Below are 16,355 nucleotides of genomic sequence, written 5' to 3' on the forward strand. Positions count from 1 at the left end.
TTTCGAGCTGAAGTCCACTTAAAAGTTTAGAATAAATGAACTGGCAAAGCTTGCTTTTAGTTTTTTTTTCTTCAAACTGAGAAATGGAAAAAATTAAATAAAATGGAATGGAATTTAAAAATGAGACTCTACTCCTGGCCGCACGGTGGTCTCGTGGTTAGCATGTTGGCCACGCAGTCACTGTAAAGAGATCGGGAAGACATGGGCATTTCTGCATGGAGTTTGCATGTTCTCCCCGTGCGTGCGTACTCTGGTTTCCTCCCACATTCCAAAAACATGCATGTTAGGTTAATTGGAGACTCTAAATTGTCCATAGGTATGAATGTGAGTGTGAATGGTTGTTTGTCTATATGTGCCCTGCCATTGGATGGCGACCAGTCCAGGGTGTACCCCGCCTGTCGCCCGAAGTCAGCTAGGATAGGCTCCAGCATACCCCCGCGACCCTAATGAGGAGGAACGGTATAGAAAATGGATGGATGGACTCCACTCCTTTTTATGCATCCCTCTGCTGATGAGCAATGACGGTCGTTAATGTCTGCCTGGGGCTCAGACAAAAGCGCTGGCAGGCAAGAGGCATGGCGGCGTGTCTTTGTGTATAGTTCCTGACAGGGTCGCCTGGTGTGGCCCAGATCTGTGAAATACACAAGAGGAGCTTCAACAGCACTGTCATCTAGCCCGACATTAACTGTATATGAGAACAGCTGTTGCTGAACAACATGCAGGCTGCTGCCACTTCTTTATTGATAGCTAATATGATTACACTCAAAGAGACACAGGATGAGCAAAAACGGAAGAGATGATGAGAAGATAATTAGATAACAAGTGGTGAAAAATGAGAGTGCTGATTAGAGTTAGTATAAACCTTATCAAGCATTATTTCAAGGTTTAAAAACCTCCCTGTTTTGGCCTTGATCCCCTCCGGTCATTGATCTTCTCCCTCAGATTCTTTTGTAAGAAAGTCCAGAATGACATTTTGTTCCATTTTGCTTTTTCATACTGGGATTGGAGTTTTTGTAGGGTCGTGGAGTGCTGTGTGGTGTGACAGAGGGCTTACATCACTTGGCTCAGCATCTCCCTGCAGGAATGGCATATACAGTATGCATGATTGATTGGCTACAACTATTAACGCATTGTAAATACAATCATAATAGTAATAGCAGTATAGTAATAGTGTGCTGAAAACAAATAGAGAGTAATGGTAACAAAAAAATAGATTAAACAACATTGTATTCCAAAAGTTGAATAAACTTGGATAATGTGGTATGCTGTCCACATATGGCCATGTTGTTTACATCTTTTATTTAGCTCACTTCCTGACCATCCATACTGTATGCTGAATACAATAAACATATCTCACCATGAGAATTTTTGGTGGACTAGGGTGCCTATAATTCACAGAAAACACTACGACGTGCTGCTTTACGTGATAAAATGCCAACGTCACAGTACAGTTCAGTAATGTAGACTCCCCTGGCGAGCGAGCTATTTTAAAATCCAACTTACAATTAACAGGCTAATGTGGTCACTCTCTCATCGTTGTCTAATCATTTATGAAATGCAGCAGATTGCAGTGAAGTTAGATATCGGTGTTAGCCAGCTATTTATAACTAGCGACAACCAACAATTCAGAGTAGAGTAGCAAATGATTGAATATCTTATAAAACATGAGTAACTTTAAGGTGAAAATCAATAATTATGCTTAATTACTTACATTTATATGCTTCTTTCAGTCTCTGCTCTGCCGCTGGAGTGTGGTATCCACATTAACTCCTCCTACCCCTAAGTTTTAAGTCTGGTTCCCGACCGCACTTGGTTTCATACTTACTTACATACCTTCATACTTACTCCTTACCCCTTGATTTAAAAAGAATTGGGACACCATTAGATTCTTGTGAACGCCAAAACCTAGGGGTAAGAGCTAATATGGTGTAAACAAAGAATAATAGGAGTGTAAAGGCGATGAAAGGGTAGGGCTGGGCGATATGGACCAAAACTCATATTTAGGTTGAATATCGACATACGATACATAGCCCGATATTTTTTCCACAAAGTGAGTTTAGACAAGTATTATGTATTATGAGTATTATGTGTGCACGTCCTCATGCACAAACACGTCCATGTAATGTTCCTCCCGCCAGTTATTCATGATATCCACCACTTTGCATAATAGAATTAAATTGAACGACTCAAAACAAAATCCACAAAGTCAAACCAGCGGTACCTTCACGGTCACCTGACGTATACATGACTCAAACTACGTTATGTAAGTAGATTACATACAGTAAGTCAACGAAGATGGTACACACAAACATGTTGAATTCCTATTGAGGGCAGCACAGCGTGAGTGCAGGCCATATAGAAATACATACTTTTTTAATTACATAAGGTTAGGGTAACACGGTGTCATGAAGTGATGGTGCAAGCAAACATGCTGGAGTCCTTCTCAGTGCAGCAAAGTGAGAGCACAGAGGGATGAGCGACAGAACTGGCTCAGTGTGAGTGCCCTCCTTTGTTTCACAGTTTGTGATGTGTTTCCATTGCAGAGCTTTCCATTATAGTTTATGAATCATGTGAGTGTATCCACTTAATATTTATGTGTTGAGCTAACAAAGTACAATTGACAAGAAAGAAAGTGTCATATAAAGTCAATATGACTAAAGCAGCAGTGTGATCGGTGTGCTCTCACAGCATGTCTCCACACATCTCCCACACATCCAGCACAACAGGAGCGTGAAGAAGAAGAAGGAGTAAGGGAGAAAAAAAAAGCTACCCTCATCTGTCAGACATCACTTACAAGACGCTGTTCTTCCAACTCTGCTTTTTCTCCGCTTGGCTTGTTCTCAAGCCAAACCACCCCCCACCGCATCCCGCGACTCTCGCCTGTCGCTCGCTGCATGGGTCAATCACAGCATTATGGAAAAGAGCGAAGAAATCACATAAAACATTGAAAGAAAAAGTGTTGGCCAGATGTGGGCTGGCGTTGGCATTCAGCCCTGCTGTCACACACTCACACACACACACACACACACACACTGCACACCTGGGCCAACAGATGGCCTTTGATGGGGCTAATTCATCCAAGCCCCAAGAGTCAGCAGCTTCATCAGCTTGCTCTTGCTCAGCCAGCCCCCATTAATGTTGGCCTTTATTAAAAGGCAGTGTGAAAATATGCTGAGTTAGGCTCAGACCGCCGGAGTTTTTTTCAGCGAAAAGCAACCAGTCAGGGAGGCTACCCTGCAGGAGAACTACAACACAACTCAAAAGAATAGCTCTGATTATTTCACCTGGTCCTGACACACGTTTGATCGGATACTAGAGTTCACAGGGCTCAACCATGACTGTCTCATAGGCCAATGAAAGACAAAATTGAATATGTCAGCCACGCCCACAAGGCTGGTTTAATAATAAACGAGGGGCTGACAGCGTCCCCTGGACAGACATTTGAGAATGATGGGATATATTACTTTATGGACTTCATTTATTGGGAGTGGAACCATATTTGGTAGCGTTCACCAAAATTGGCATAAATACATTCTTGCAAAAATAATAAATAAATAAATAAACACGACACCTATTTTATTCGATAAATAAACCATTTTTTGAAAAAAAAAAGAAAAATACAAAATCCATATTTCTGTTGTCATTAGTCATATTTTAGTAACTCTAATAGACATAAATGCATTCAGATGAACATATAATTACATACAGATGTTAAGTTAAAGAAGACATGAATAAATAAACTAAATAATAAATAATAATACAAAAATAACAATATACTAATATGTTTTATAATTTTATTATTATATTGCATTTGTATTGGTAATTATTATAATTACACTTATTGTTATAAAAACATTTTTATTGAAATTTTGTATAACCTGTAAAGGGCTAAATTTATATTTTTGCTGTCATCAGAGTCACATTTTAGTGACTAAAAGGCATAAATATACAAATTCACACAAACCTTAAGTCTAATTAGACATGAATAAATAAAATACAGCTATTTTATTTTGTAAACATAAATATTAAGTAAAATCATGATTTATTATATTATTAAATAATAATTCTATATTACTATGTATTTATATTATTATATAATTACATCATTTATATAATTATTGAAATAAGACTAATTTAAATAACTTACTTAAGTTATTTATTTACTTGCTTCCAACGTAACTTATTACTAAAAACACATTTTTTTTAATTTAAATGTTGTTGTGAAGTGAAATACGTCCAGTGGCACACAACAACACAATAACGTTAACAATTGCTTCTGAGGCTTCTTGGAAGACCAACGGATCATCAAGGTGGTGTGTTCTGATCTTACATACACACACACACACACACACACACACACACACCATCATGTTTGTGTGTAATAAGAGCATGTGACTTAACACGGTATGTGTTTTTTCAGGGCCGTCCTTCAAGCCAAGTTGCTGCAAAGCCCAGAAATCTCTGGAGTTTGTCCCAATAAACCTGCACACCCAGAGGATGAGGGTGACATGTCCAAGAAAGACAGGTAGCAAACCTTATTTTGTTCCCCTTACTGTATAATATTGAACACCTTGTCTTTCACCTCATGTCAGTCCACTTTTAATGTCGACTGCAATATCAGCTTCATATGACATGCTTCTCTATTGAGTCATTAGGTTTTTGGGACATCACCAGGCTGAATGATGACAAGCACCCTAACCTAACTATGTATGACTTTGTGTGCACATATTCAACAAAGAAATCAGAGGTGAACCGCCTGAGAATCAGTAGGCGCTCACATTTTGTATTACAGTATATTCTACTAAAAATGGCTTCAAGAAAGCAAAACTCTCCTTAAGTGTCGGGCATATTTTGGGGTCGACATCAGAGGACACAAACTAGCGCACCAACTGTGTCATTGTGTCCTGAAACGCACAAGTGCACTTCACCATACTTTTTGTGCAGTGAGAGAACTAATTAAAATGAACTCGGACATCTGAAAGAAAAAATACCCACGGGGACATGGGTAAAAAGTGCCACGTGGCCCGGACACACGGATGATTAATGGAAGTGAGCAGTGGGTTGTAGCCAAGTCACCGGTTTTCGTATTGTGCTGTTTCCTGGAGGGTGACGAGGGGTTCTCAGTGACTATTGTGTAGGCTGTGATGTCATACATGCTGCATCCAGAGGTTAAGGATTTAATCGTGTTTAATATTCGCTAATTCTGCCTTTACAAAGAGGATGATGCTTGGTGTTATGAGCGATTAGTTGAACTCTTTTGTACTGTTATTGTTATATTATTGTATTTTTTGTCATATTTTATATACTGTATGTTATTGTGCTTATAGTTTGTAGTGGAGCTGTTGTCCCTGCTGTCCCAGCTGTTGTACCAGTGCAAACTATAACCACAATAATATAATATATACTGTATGTATATACGCCTACAGAAAATGTATATACATATATATCATTTCAATTGTACATATTTATTTATTGATTAATTCTGTAGAAAGGTTTTTAAAGTAAATTAAAAAGTTAGAGATATTTAAAGCTTTGTATTTAAATACAAAGCTTTGTGTTATTAGGTTGTTGGTGTCAACATTTCAGCATTTTTGCTTTGTGCCTTTTTTTTACCATTCATACTGTTTTTTAAATTAGATTTTGTTTCTGCAGTAACAAATTAGCCCCTGGTCTCCAGATGGCCCCTGTGCCGCACTTTGGGCGGAGTTGAGCTTTTGGCGTCGGCTCTATGAGCAAACTACAAATCTATTTGGCTTGTTGGCTCAGTGTCATGGGCGAGCGAAGCAATGTGGTTGAGGGGAGAGGGGCTACGTTACAATAGTCACTCGTAATGAGCAGCGTTTTTTGGAGGTGCACATCTATGGAGTTATATTTGTACCTTAATTTTGAGGTAGCAAAGGCTGATTTTGACCCACAACTTGCAATAATTACTGTTGCGTGAGCAGGCACATCGCTGCACGCTGACACACTCTCTCTGCTTGTCACTCAACCTTGGAGCAAGAGGCGAGCCGGTGTAGGAGTGTGCGCTCATAGTACCTCCGGTCAGGTTTTGGGGATGGGGCTCCTGGCTGGAGCTTGCTTGGAGAGCGGCAAGGTGTACGGGCGTGTTCAGTGGTCAAAATGCGTGCTTGGTGGTCATTCTCGGGGAGGGGAGGGTAATGATGTAATAACATTTTTTTTCTAATATTCTCGCGATTGACCGGCGAAGTCCCAAAGATCGACGAGTAGCACACGATCAACGGGTTGGTGACCCCTGATTTACAGCATTCCAGGCGCCCTACAGCCGCCTAACTTCCGCCTTCATTCAGCATGTGTGATCGCTAGTATGATCACTTGTGATCATACAACAGGAAACAGGCAGTCCTGCATGAAGGAGATTAATTGACAATGGTCTACAGCCAATCAGAACGCAGGACACAATGGGCGGGTTCTCCCTTAGCCAATCAGGACTGTTGTGACTGTATACATACTGAGATGAAGTGGACATTCCGGACACGTCTTCAACTGTCACATGAGTATACAACACCCTCTACTGGTAGCAGTAGTAAATACAATAACAGACACATGCAACAGAGCACCGATAGATCACTTTAATACACCACAAGGACGCAGAAGACAATGCGCGTTCATAAACTTAAAAAATAAGTGCAAAACTGCACTTTAAAAAAATCTGCGAAAGAGTGAATCCGCAAAAGGTGAACCGCGAGGTAGCGAGGAACACTGTATATGCAAAATATGACAAAAATAGAGTAAAAGATCAGTAACATAGTATATTATAGACAGCCACAATATATCCCACTGGACACCCTATGGGAAAAACAAAGGTTTTTTTCAGGTAAATCTGAAAATGTGTTTTTCTTTTTTGTGTGTGTATCTATATGTATATATACTGTATATACAGTCACGGAAAAAATGATTAGACCACCCTTGTTTCTTCAGTCATTGATCCATATTGATCCATATCTAGCAACTTCCGTGGTTTTCATGATAATAGCCAAAATCTCTTCAGTTCTTACATGAAAAGCTTGAGCGTTGTACTGCCAAAAAATGTAACCCTTATGAACTATTTTTGTTGTCATTGTTATATTTATCCAAACAAATGTACCTTTAGTTGTATCAGGCATTAAAATGGATCAATAAGCTGAAGAAACAAGGGTGGTCTATTTTGATTTAATTTTGAATTGGAATTTAGTTGCTGTATCTTTACTTCACAAACCTTTCACGCCAAACAAAATTGTTTCGTTAATAATAATTATTATTATTATATTAATTATTTAGCACCTTTCAACTGAGACGCTTAACACTAATTCTATTAATTAAATAATAAATATATAACATTAATTAATACAAATGTAAAATATTTACCGGTATAGCCTATGCCTAAAAAAATTCATGTATCCTGGAGGAAAACTTCTTTTTCCTTTATAATTATCATCTTCGTATCAGCAGAATGTTATTATTTTGTTCAGCTGTACCAAATATTACCACATACATGACATAACACACCAACCAACCCCCCGTCCTCATCCCCAACACACAAACGTCCCTTCCCCTTCTCTTTGTTTTTCTGATTTAATCAGCGGCCTCATCTACTTCTCCTTCCCATCTCCTGTCAAAAGCACCTTTGGGCCCACTGTCTTATCTGTGAAGTGTTTATTTTGCCGCCCCGTGCAGACGGAATGGAGGCGCCGTGACATTGAACACTTCGATGTGGCACCGACGCGCCTGTGAGAGCCCCGCCACACAGCTAATGATAGAGCCATACCTCTGCGATACAAATTGACTGGGAGTGTGTGTGTGCATGTGCATGCGTGCGTGTGTGTGTGGGAAGTCGCTGTCGTCAACGTACTTAAGAGGAATATTTGTTGTCTTGCATGGTGTGGACGAGATGCTCGAACATCCGCCAGGCATATTCATGAGCATCTTGTCGCCGCCACTTGACAATTTCAGCAATCTCAACATTTCACTCCATCAGTGTCTCAAAAGAAGAGCATACTTGACGGTGTGTCTGTCTTTGCAGACGCATCCTACGACATCGTCACCGTAGGAGCTCCCGCCGCACACTTTCAGGGCTTCAAGGGCGGCGGCCTGCAACGTCTCCTCAGCAGATATGAAAGCGAGAAGAAAAGGTAAAAGCCAAAAGATTTTCAGTGTGTGGAAAATGTGTGGAAAAGGTGCATGTTGATTGTTTACTTACTTATCATCATGGCATTTATAGATGACACTGGAATGTCCAAGTGCTGCATTTTCTCTGACAAAAAGCAGTTTTGCCACAACTGTGTGCGCTTTTACACCACATCATGGAATCCTAGAATCAGATAATTAGAGTTTTGTGGTTTGATGTGGAAAGGCAAACTTTGTAGCTATGTTTCTCCCTCACGCTACTGTATGCCGAAAACTCTAAGCTTTCCCAATTTAACTTCAGCCATCTGTCTCGTATGCATGGTTCAAGTCTGCAAATAGTCTAGGACCACTTTGTTTTTGAAGGATCCCTCAAAATAACCCCAAAACGCATGCTTCAAACCAAAATGGCTAACTTCCTGTTGACAGTGTGGGTTTTTGATTTTTGATGTAAAACTAGCTTTGTAGGCTTTTTGGGGGCTTCTAGGGACTTGTTGTGATTGTCCAATATTGGAACGAGATGTGTTTTTCAGACACGAGATCTTGCTAGATTAAAATGATGAGATTTCTTGTTTGGAGAAAAGGTGTATCGTGAGAACAGGGCAACCAGAAGCCAATCAGACTGTGAACTATGGCATGCCTACTATGAATGATAATGCAGTAATATGGAAGTGGCAGGGTGCGAGGCATTATTGGAAGCGCACATTAAGTGCTTTAGTCACACCTTTTTTTCCATCAGAGTTAAACAGGTGTTTGCTACTTGTTGATGTCTAAGCACAAAGATTTGTCAGATCCACCCGCTCAGATGTTCGGACTTTTCTGCACCCTAAATCAACAAGTGGTTCTATCGACGCTCATTGCATTTGGCTGGCGATCACACCTCATTCATAGAAGACCTCCGTGTAAGGAAGTGTGCACATTGAAGTGTTTCTTGCGTCATGCATTCAGGCGAGATGGAGTGAGCTCCACCTCCTTAATGCCCTGCAATGTACGCCTGAAAGCTGTAAGACCCCTCCTCAATGAAACCCAGCCATTGACCAACAGCGTCAAGAAGGCGGAGCTTGGACACACTCTCCTCGCCTTCCTGGCAAAACACGCATGGGTATCCAAAGTATGGCGCAGGGGCTATGTTTGCAATGTGGCTTATTGTAGAAATAAACAAAAGCCCAGCAAAAGTGGAAAAATAGAGCAAAAAAGCATAATGTAACTAGAAAAAGCTAAAATGTTGATACCTATGACTAATAAAAACACAAAGATTTGTCTTTAAATATATGTAAAATATATATTTTTTTATGTTATTTTTTTATTCTAACTATCAATGGACAGCTGGACAGCCCTGACGTAAATACAAAAAGACAAGAGAAAACCAAAAACAGTGAGCTGTATTATTATATGATAATATATTATTATTATATTATTATTATAATATTATTATATTATTATATTATTATAATATATTATCATAAAAGTGGTTTATTTGGTCTGACAGTAATATCTCTGAGCGTCAGTTTGTGGGACAATAAACATTTCAAAACCCACCTGCATTGTTTTTGACTTGGTTAAATAAAAAAGTCTGTTTGTTCAGTCATTATTCCATTGTAATTTTCTTAAAATTAATGTTAACATCTTGTCTCGTCACGTTCTTGTGGACCCAATCTCGTGAAGCATCTCGTGAGTTGGTTGTCTTGTGACCAATCAACACTCAAGACAGTGCATGACATGCTGCTTGCTGTTTTGCCTCCACAGCAGTAAAAAGGACAAGCAGTTCTGTTCTACCTGAGAACTCTGACAAAAACCCAAATGATTCCCAATATAACTTTGGACATCTCTGTAGTATTCATGGATCAAATTTGCTAGCAAACATGCAGCTATTCTAGGAGAAATTCTTTTTTGCAGGGTCTCTCGAAAATAACCTGAAAATGTCTGACTTCCTGTCGATTTTATGGCACGGGTTTTTGAGACATGTATGTGCATCTACTCGTGAGACTAACAAATGTCATGTTGCATGTTTTTGACCCAAAATGCACGCAAAATGTGAGAGTTCACTTAGTTTTGTTGTTTTATGTTATATGACCTTGAAATAGTCAAGACAGTGCATGATATGCTGTTTGAAAGCAGAAAAAGGACATTTTCTCCCCAAAAAAGTGGTCTTCATTTAGTAAATCCAGAAAAAGGACAAAAGACCCAAACCAAAATTTGCCAAAGACTTATTTATCAAAACCGTGGCGCTCCTGGATCATAAGCTAATGTGTCTCAAGTGCGTCCCCCGGGGCAGCCTTACTGATACGATTCCCCAGCAGCTGAGATCAGCAGCATCCTGCACACACTTTGCAGTCTGGACCTGTTTGATGCACAACATCTGTCACTCTAGTGGTCACTTGAGTGATGCCAGAAGAAATGAAGGGTGAGGGGTTTTTTTCCTTGCCCCGAGCTCCCCCGTAGATTGCAAAGCCATTACCGCCCACGCCAGATCCAATTAGCGGTGGAGTTTGGAGTATGAGGAGTGAGTGGCTGGAGAGGGGCTAATAAAATGGATGCAGAAAAGGGGGCCGTAAAGGAACTTTAGTGATGATAAAAAAAAAAAGGAAGACGCCTTCAAGTGACCTGTGGTGGTATCTGCGAATGTAGCATGAATGCTGATAAGGTTAGCATATTGTAAAGAATCCATTCAAGTGAAAAGCATTTTTTCCCCGAATGGCAGATTAAACTTCAGACGCTATTCTTCCGGGAGACAATGCTTTTTTGTTTCATATTTGACTTAGCTAATGACTCGCTGTAGCTTAAAGTTTCCAATTTTCCGCTCGGCTGGCTAGCTGCCGAGGAGAGCCTTGCGCTTGACCTTATCCACGTTTTGACCCGGCCAATTGTCGGTCCTCATCGGGAATTGGATTCACTGTCAGTTCCCTGTGTGCTTAAGTTATGCACTGTTCATTATTTCACATCGCTGGGCTTTTGTCTGACACTTACACAGCAACTAAAACCCAAAGACGTTTCTACAAGATAGGAAACATTCATTAATTTTATAATGTCTAGTTTTGTGGGTTTTTTTAAATAAAAAATAATTCTTTTTCTACAATGAAATCTTTAACCCTTCCTAAGTAGCCTGTAGCTCAGCGCTAATCAAATGCACAAGGTGTCAATAACACAGGAGAAAGTGCAGTCTGTTGATTATTTAAAAATCGTCAGCCAGTAGTAAAACCATTTCATGGCAGGGTACTTATTTAAGAGAGCGGCTTTGGGAACCTCATTCCATACTCAGTAGCCTCCTTTACACAGAGATTCTGCACAACAGCCTCAGCAGAACTATAACAGTATATACTGAAATAAACCTTTAGCTTTTACACAGCACCGTGGCGTGACGCATACAATACAGTGACAATTGCTTTCAACACAAAAGGGCAGGAGAAATGAGTATCGTGTGTTCAACTTCAGCATTCACACAGATGTTGTCCAGTCACTGTTCTGGCTCTGATTCTACCCTCAAAGGTGGAATGTTGGCAGTCCCATTACACAAAACAGCGACCCGGAAACAAGGGCAGACCAATCCTGGCTTGACGGGGCAGCATAAAATGGGCTACTAACTTTGCCATCTTTGGGAACCGAACTCTATTAAATTTCCACTCGTTTGTTTTGATGGAATACAGTATCTTTCATCTCTTATAGTACACTATAATGGACCACTACCTTATAGTTTAGTTTACCGGTTTTACATTTTGATTCAGTTTTCTCTGTCGGCCCGTTAAAGCAGCTTATCAATCAACAATGGTAACGGTAAAGCTAATGTCACGTTCCGCAGGACAGGAGTGAGCGCCTCCTGTCGTGCGCTCTTATTTTGGCGGGCTGTAATTCCTGCTGGGAGGAAGCAGCAGCCGCTTTACTCCTGGTTGCCGCGCAGCTGCGGACAATTATTAGTGGCTGTTAAAAGGCTATTGCTATTGATGCCATTGTTCCTCGACTCCTCACCGGTGCTGTCACCTAAAGTGTCCACTTACCTGTTGGTACCTCCGCTCATGTTATTTTTCACAGAGCTTTTTCCCCCTGTCGCCTTTTGTTTCTTCTCCTGTTTTGGAGTTCCTGCGCAATTAAAGACTCATTTGCACGTCGCTGCCTCTCTGTCTCTGCATAGCGGGGGTCAAGGTTCCGACAGTTCCAGCGTATTCGTAACAGGTAATGGTTTAATTTTATTTGAACATGCATACAAGTTACAATGGATAGATCACATAGTACAATTCACAGTTCCACATGTCCAAAAGGAGTAGGAAGAAGCCAAGCTTATTTAATCCTACCCCCCATCCATTTTACATCTGTTGCAGTACATTTATTCACTTCCTGTATTGAATGTGATCTTTTTAATACATACAAAAGTGATAAGTAATGTAATGGTAATGGTTTTTAGCGTTGTTCTCGCGTGTAAGTGTTTTAAGTTTAGTTTTTCCCTGAGATCATATTTCTCATCTCTTGTAGAAAAGCATTGTATGACATTTTTGGTTAATGGTATTGTTTGCTTTATGTATAATTTTAGCTGTTTGAATATTTATTAAATCAGCAAATTTTCATATTTGTGATTTTAGAAATACAAGATTTATATGTTCTCTATACGGCATTATGGATTATTCTAACTAATTTAGCAAATGAAGTTTGCTTTTATAGTTATTACCCCATATCTCCACACAGAAAGTTAGATATGGTGATACCAGAGAGCAGTAAAGAGTATGAAGTGATTTTTGGTCAAAGACAAATTTTGCTTTATTTAGTATTGAATTATTTCTCGCCAACTTATGTTGTAGTTTTTTAATGTGAGATTTCCACCTCATTTTTTCATCTATTATGATACCCAAAAATGTATTTTGGTTCACACTTTCAATGTCCACACCGTGTATTTGCGCGTGCGTGTCCTTTCTGCTACGACCAAATTGCATTATTTTAGTTTTACTGAGGTTCAAGGATAATCTATGTTCATCAAACCATCTTTTTTGTATGGCCATTTCATCTGTGACTTTATTAATTAGCTCTTGTGTGCTTTCCCCAGAACAAAAAGCAGTAGTATCATCTGCAAATAATACTAACTTTAAGTCTTTTGGCACTTTGCAGGTATCATTAATAAACAAGTTAAGCAGTTTTGGACCCAGCATTGACCCCTGGTGTACTCCGCACGTAATATTTAAACTTGCAGATGTATATTCTCCTAGCTTTACATATTGTTTCCTGTTAGCTAGATAGCTTTTGACCCAATTCAAAACTAACCCTCTGATTCCGTACCTTTCTAATTTTGTAATTAGGATGTTGTGATTAATTGTATCGAAAGCTTTTGTGACATCCATAAATACTGCAACTGCACACTTTGTGTGGTCTATAGTGTTGGTAATTTCCTCAGTAATTTCAGTCAGTGCCATGGAGCTAGTTAGCTTGCCATGTAACGGCTATCGGTTTGTTTTGGTGAGTTCAATCCTCTGGCTAATTGAAGGAAGAGATGTCAGCACACTCCTCTAGAGTTGTGATCACAAAGTGTGGTCAGGAATACTCAAAAAAATATAAATATAAATAAAATAATATAAATAAAATCTTACCATCAACGTCCTTTCCCCAAACTGCCGTCCACATTTTGTCCGGCCCCCTGAACAATACCAGAGATGCATTAGGATTTTTATTTCAGTCTGGCCATGTGATGGAGACTTGTTCATGCCCATCTCAAACCCCTCCCTCAAAACAAAAAAAAAAAATCCTGGACACACCCCTGTCAAATAAAACGGAATAATGGAGGAAAGAGTAGGTAAGAGAAACATTTATTCAGAATGCAGGGTATTTAACCTGCAGTGGACAAACAATATTTTTTTTGTTCAATGCAAAGAAAAGGCTGTTTGTCTCATCTGTCAAGAGGCGGTGGCTGCATTGAAACACTATGACACTATGAATCCCATCACAAAGACAAGTATGCTAGCTTGCAAGGCCAAATGCGAGCAGACAAACTCTCAAAGTGGACGAATAGCTCAGCAGAATACATTTGTACGCCAAGCTCAGCTGAACCAGTCCTCCGTTCGAGCGAGCTTTCAGATATATATAGAGAGAGAGAGAGAGAGAGAGAGAGAGAGAGAGAGAGAGAGAGAGAGAGAGATATATATCACAGTATTCTCATTTTTTGAATTCCTGTTTCCCAAATTATGTAAAAATAAACAAATAAATACTTGAAATCGTTTAAATTGTGGGCCCTGAATCTATAATCTATGAAAGTTTAACTTTTTGAATGGAATTATGGAAATTAAACAACTTTTCCATGATATTCTAATTTTTTGGAAAGGGTCTGTGTGTATATGTGTGTGTGTGTGTGTGTATATATATATATGTATATATATATATATATATATATATATATATGTATATATATATATATGTATATATATATATATATATATATGTATATATATATATATATATATATATATATATATGTATATATATATATATGTATATATATATATATATATATGTATATATATATATATATATATATATATATATATATATATATATATATATATATATATATATATAAGTCAAAATCTTAAGACCAGTTGAAAAATTGGTAGAATTTGCATTTTGCACATTTGCATTTTGCACATGACAGTGTGAATGACTGACAGAAAATGAACATTTTGAGCAGATTTTGGCTTTTATAGCCTGTGGTCTTAAACTTTTGATCAGCTGATAAACAGCCTATTTCAGTTTAATTGTTGTTTTCAATAAATTACTTTTTCAAAGTGCTTTTTGTCTCACTCCCCCTTCTTGTTTTGCATATTGTAGCTCTACTTAAAACCTCATTAAGATCCAAATGTGCAAAATGCAAATTCTAGCAATTTTTCAACTGGTTTTAAGATTTTGATCAGGCGTGTATATATATATATATATATATATATATTAGGGGTGTAACGATTAATTTTAATCACGATTTGATTGTCACGATTCGTATCACGATACGGTCTGAAACGATTCAGTAACTTTAAATCGATTCAGTAACTTTTTAGCCAAAAATTCAACTGTGAAATAAATACCTGGATACTGGACAGTGCAGGTAAATGTGTTTGTTTTTTGTCCAATTATTAAAAATGCTGACATATCTAAGAATAAATTATCAATGAGTACAAAAAATGCAATACAAAATCAGGATGAACAGAGGGTAGTGTAGCTTGCCATGATTAATCACAGTATTTTCTTTAAATAATGCAATCCAAACATGTACTTTGCAACCAATTAGGGACATTATGCAAATTCCAGCAAATGAATGTGGTATGGTATCTTCAATTAGGTGTTTTCTCACCTGTACTGGCCAATGGAAACAGGGGCTTTTTTTGGGCTAATAATCCTCGTGATCAGAGCTGCCTTTTGAAAAAATGGTTCAGCAACTAGCAAGAATACAATGACAGAAGTATTGCAGCGCACATACGTTGACTTTAACTTAAAACATGACTTTAACTTTAATTTGATACCTCTTTCACTTTTAAAAGTCAACAGAGGAGCCATTTACATTTGTTTGAGGATCAAAAAGTTCAGGGAAGAAAATCAAGTGTCATAAATGCTGCAGCAGCACGCTGTATTCGTTTCCACGCCAAAAAATTGCATGTACACAGTAATTCCAGGGCAAAAGTAACATATTTTGCACCATCAGATTTTAATGAAATTTAATCTGCAGATAGATATTGAAGCAAATTTCTATCCTACATACCTTTTATCTTGTCCTGAAGCTCTGATCCATGAATTTGAAAGGCTTAAATTTGGACTTAACTTTTCTGTATACAAATGAAAATACACTCGATATCATATGACAAAATTTCATTTTTTACGATGTCCTCACGGACTCTCCTAAGTCATTTTTGCATCGCTAAAATAAGGGGATTGTATTTGGAACATTCCTACATATGTGTTTTGACCTGGACGTGCCACATTGGCGATGACGTCACTAAGTGTCACTGCTACTGGAGTGTAAACTAACGTCCAGAGGCGTACAAAACGTCCTTACTTTGCATATTGCCCCCATAAATGTCACTTAAAAGGAGTTTCAAATAAGGCCAGATGAGTTAAATATGAATACTGACTAAAGTGAATGAACTGACCAAAAGAAGAAGCGAATCAACTGTATTTCACAGGTCAACTACAACTCACATGACCACCACATACCACATAGTTTCTTTGTTTGGCAGTTGGCTTTGCAATCATCCTTTTTTCCTCCTAATTTATACCAC

The 16,355-nt window shown here is 38.6% G+C and overlaps 1 protein-coding gene across 4 annotated transcripts in view; it reads left to right on the forward strand.

Annotated features, from left to right (window-relative positions):
* The window catches only part of inpp4b (inositol polyphosphate-4-phosphatase type II B), a 234,838-nt gene that overhangs the window by 174,897 nt on the left and 43,586 nt on the right, over window positions 1–16,355 (forward strand). For all 4 annotated transcript variants that reach the window (XM_054780107.1, XM_054780106.1, XM_054780108.1 and 1 more), the window contains 2 exons: window positions 4,421–4,525; window positions 8,021–8,129. In XM_054780107.1, coding sequence (XP_054636082.1) covers window positions 4,421–4,525; window positions 8,021–8,129 — 214 coding nt within the window. The remainder of the gene's footprint in view (window positions 1–4,420; window positions 4,526–8,020; window positions 8,130–16,355) is intronic.

Source organism: Dunckerocampus dactyliophorus, chromosome 6, assembly GCF_027744805.1.
Source record: "Dunckerocampus dactyliophorus isolate RoL2022-P2 chromosome 6, RoL_Ddac_1.1, whole genome shotgun sequence".
Classification (NCBI taxonomy): Eukaryota; Metazoa; Chordata; class Actinopteri; order Syngnathiformes; family Syngnathidae; genus Dunckerocampus; species Dunckerocampus dactyliophorus.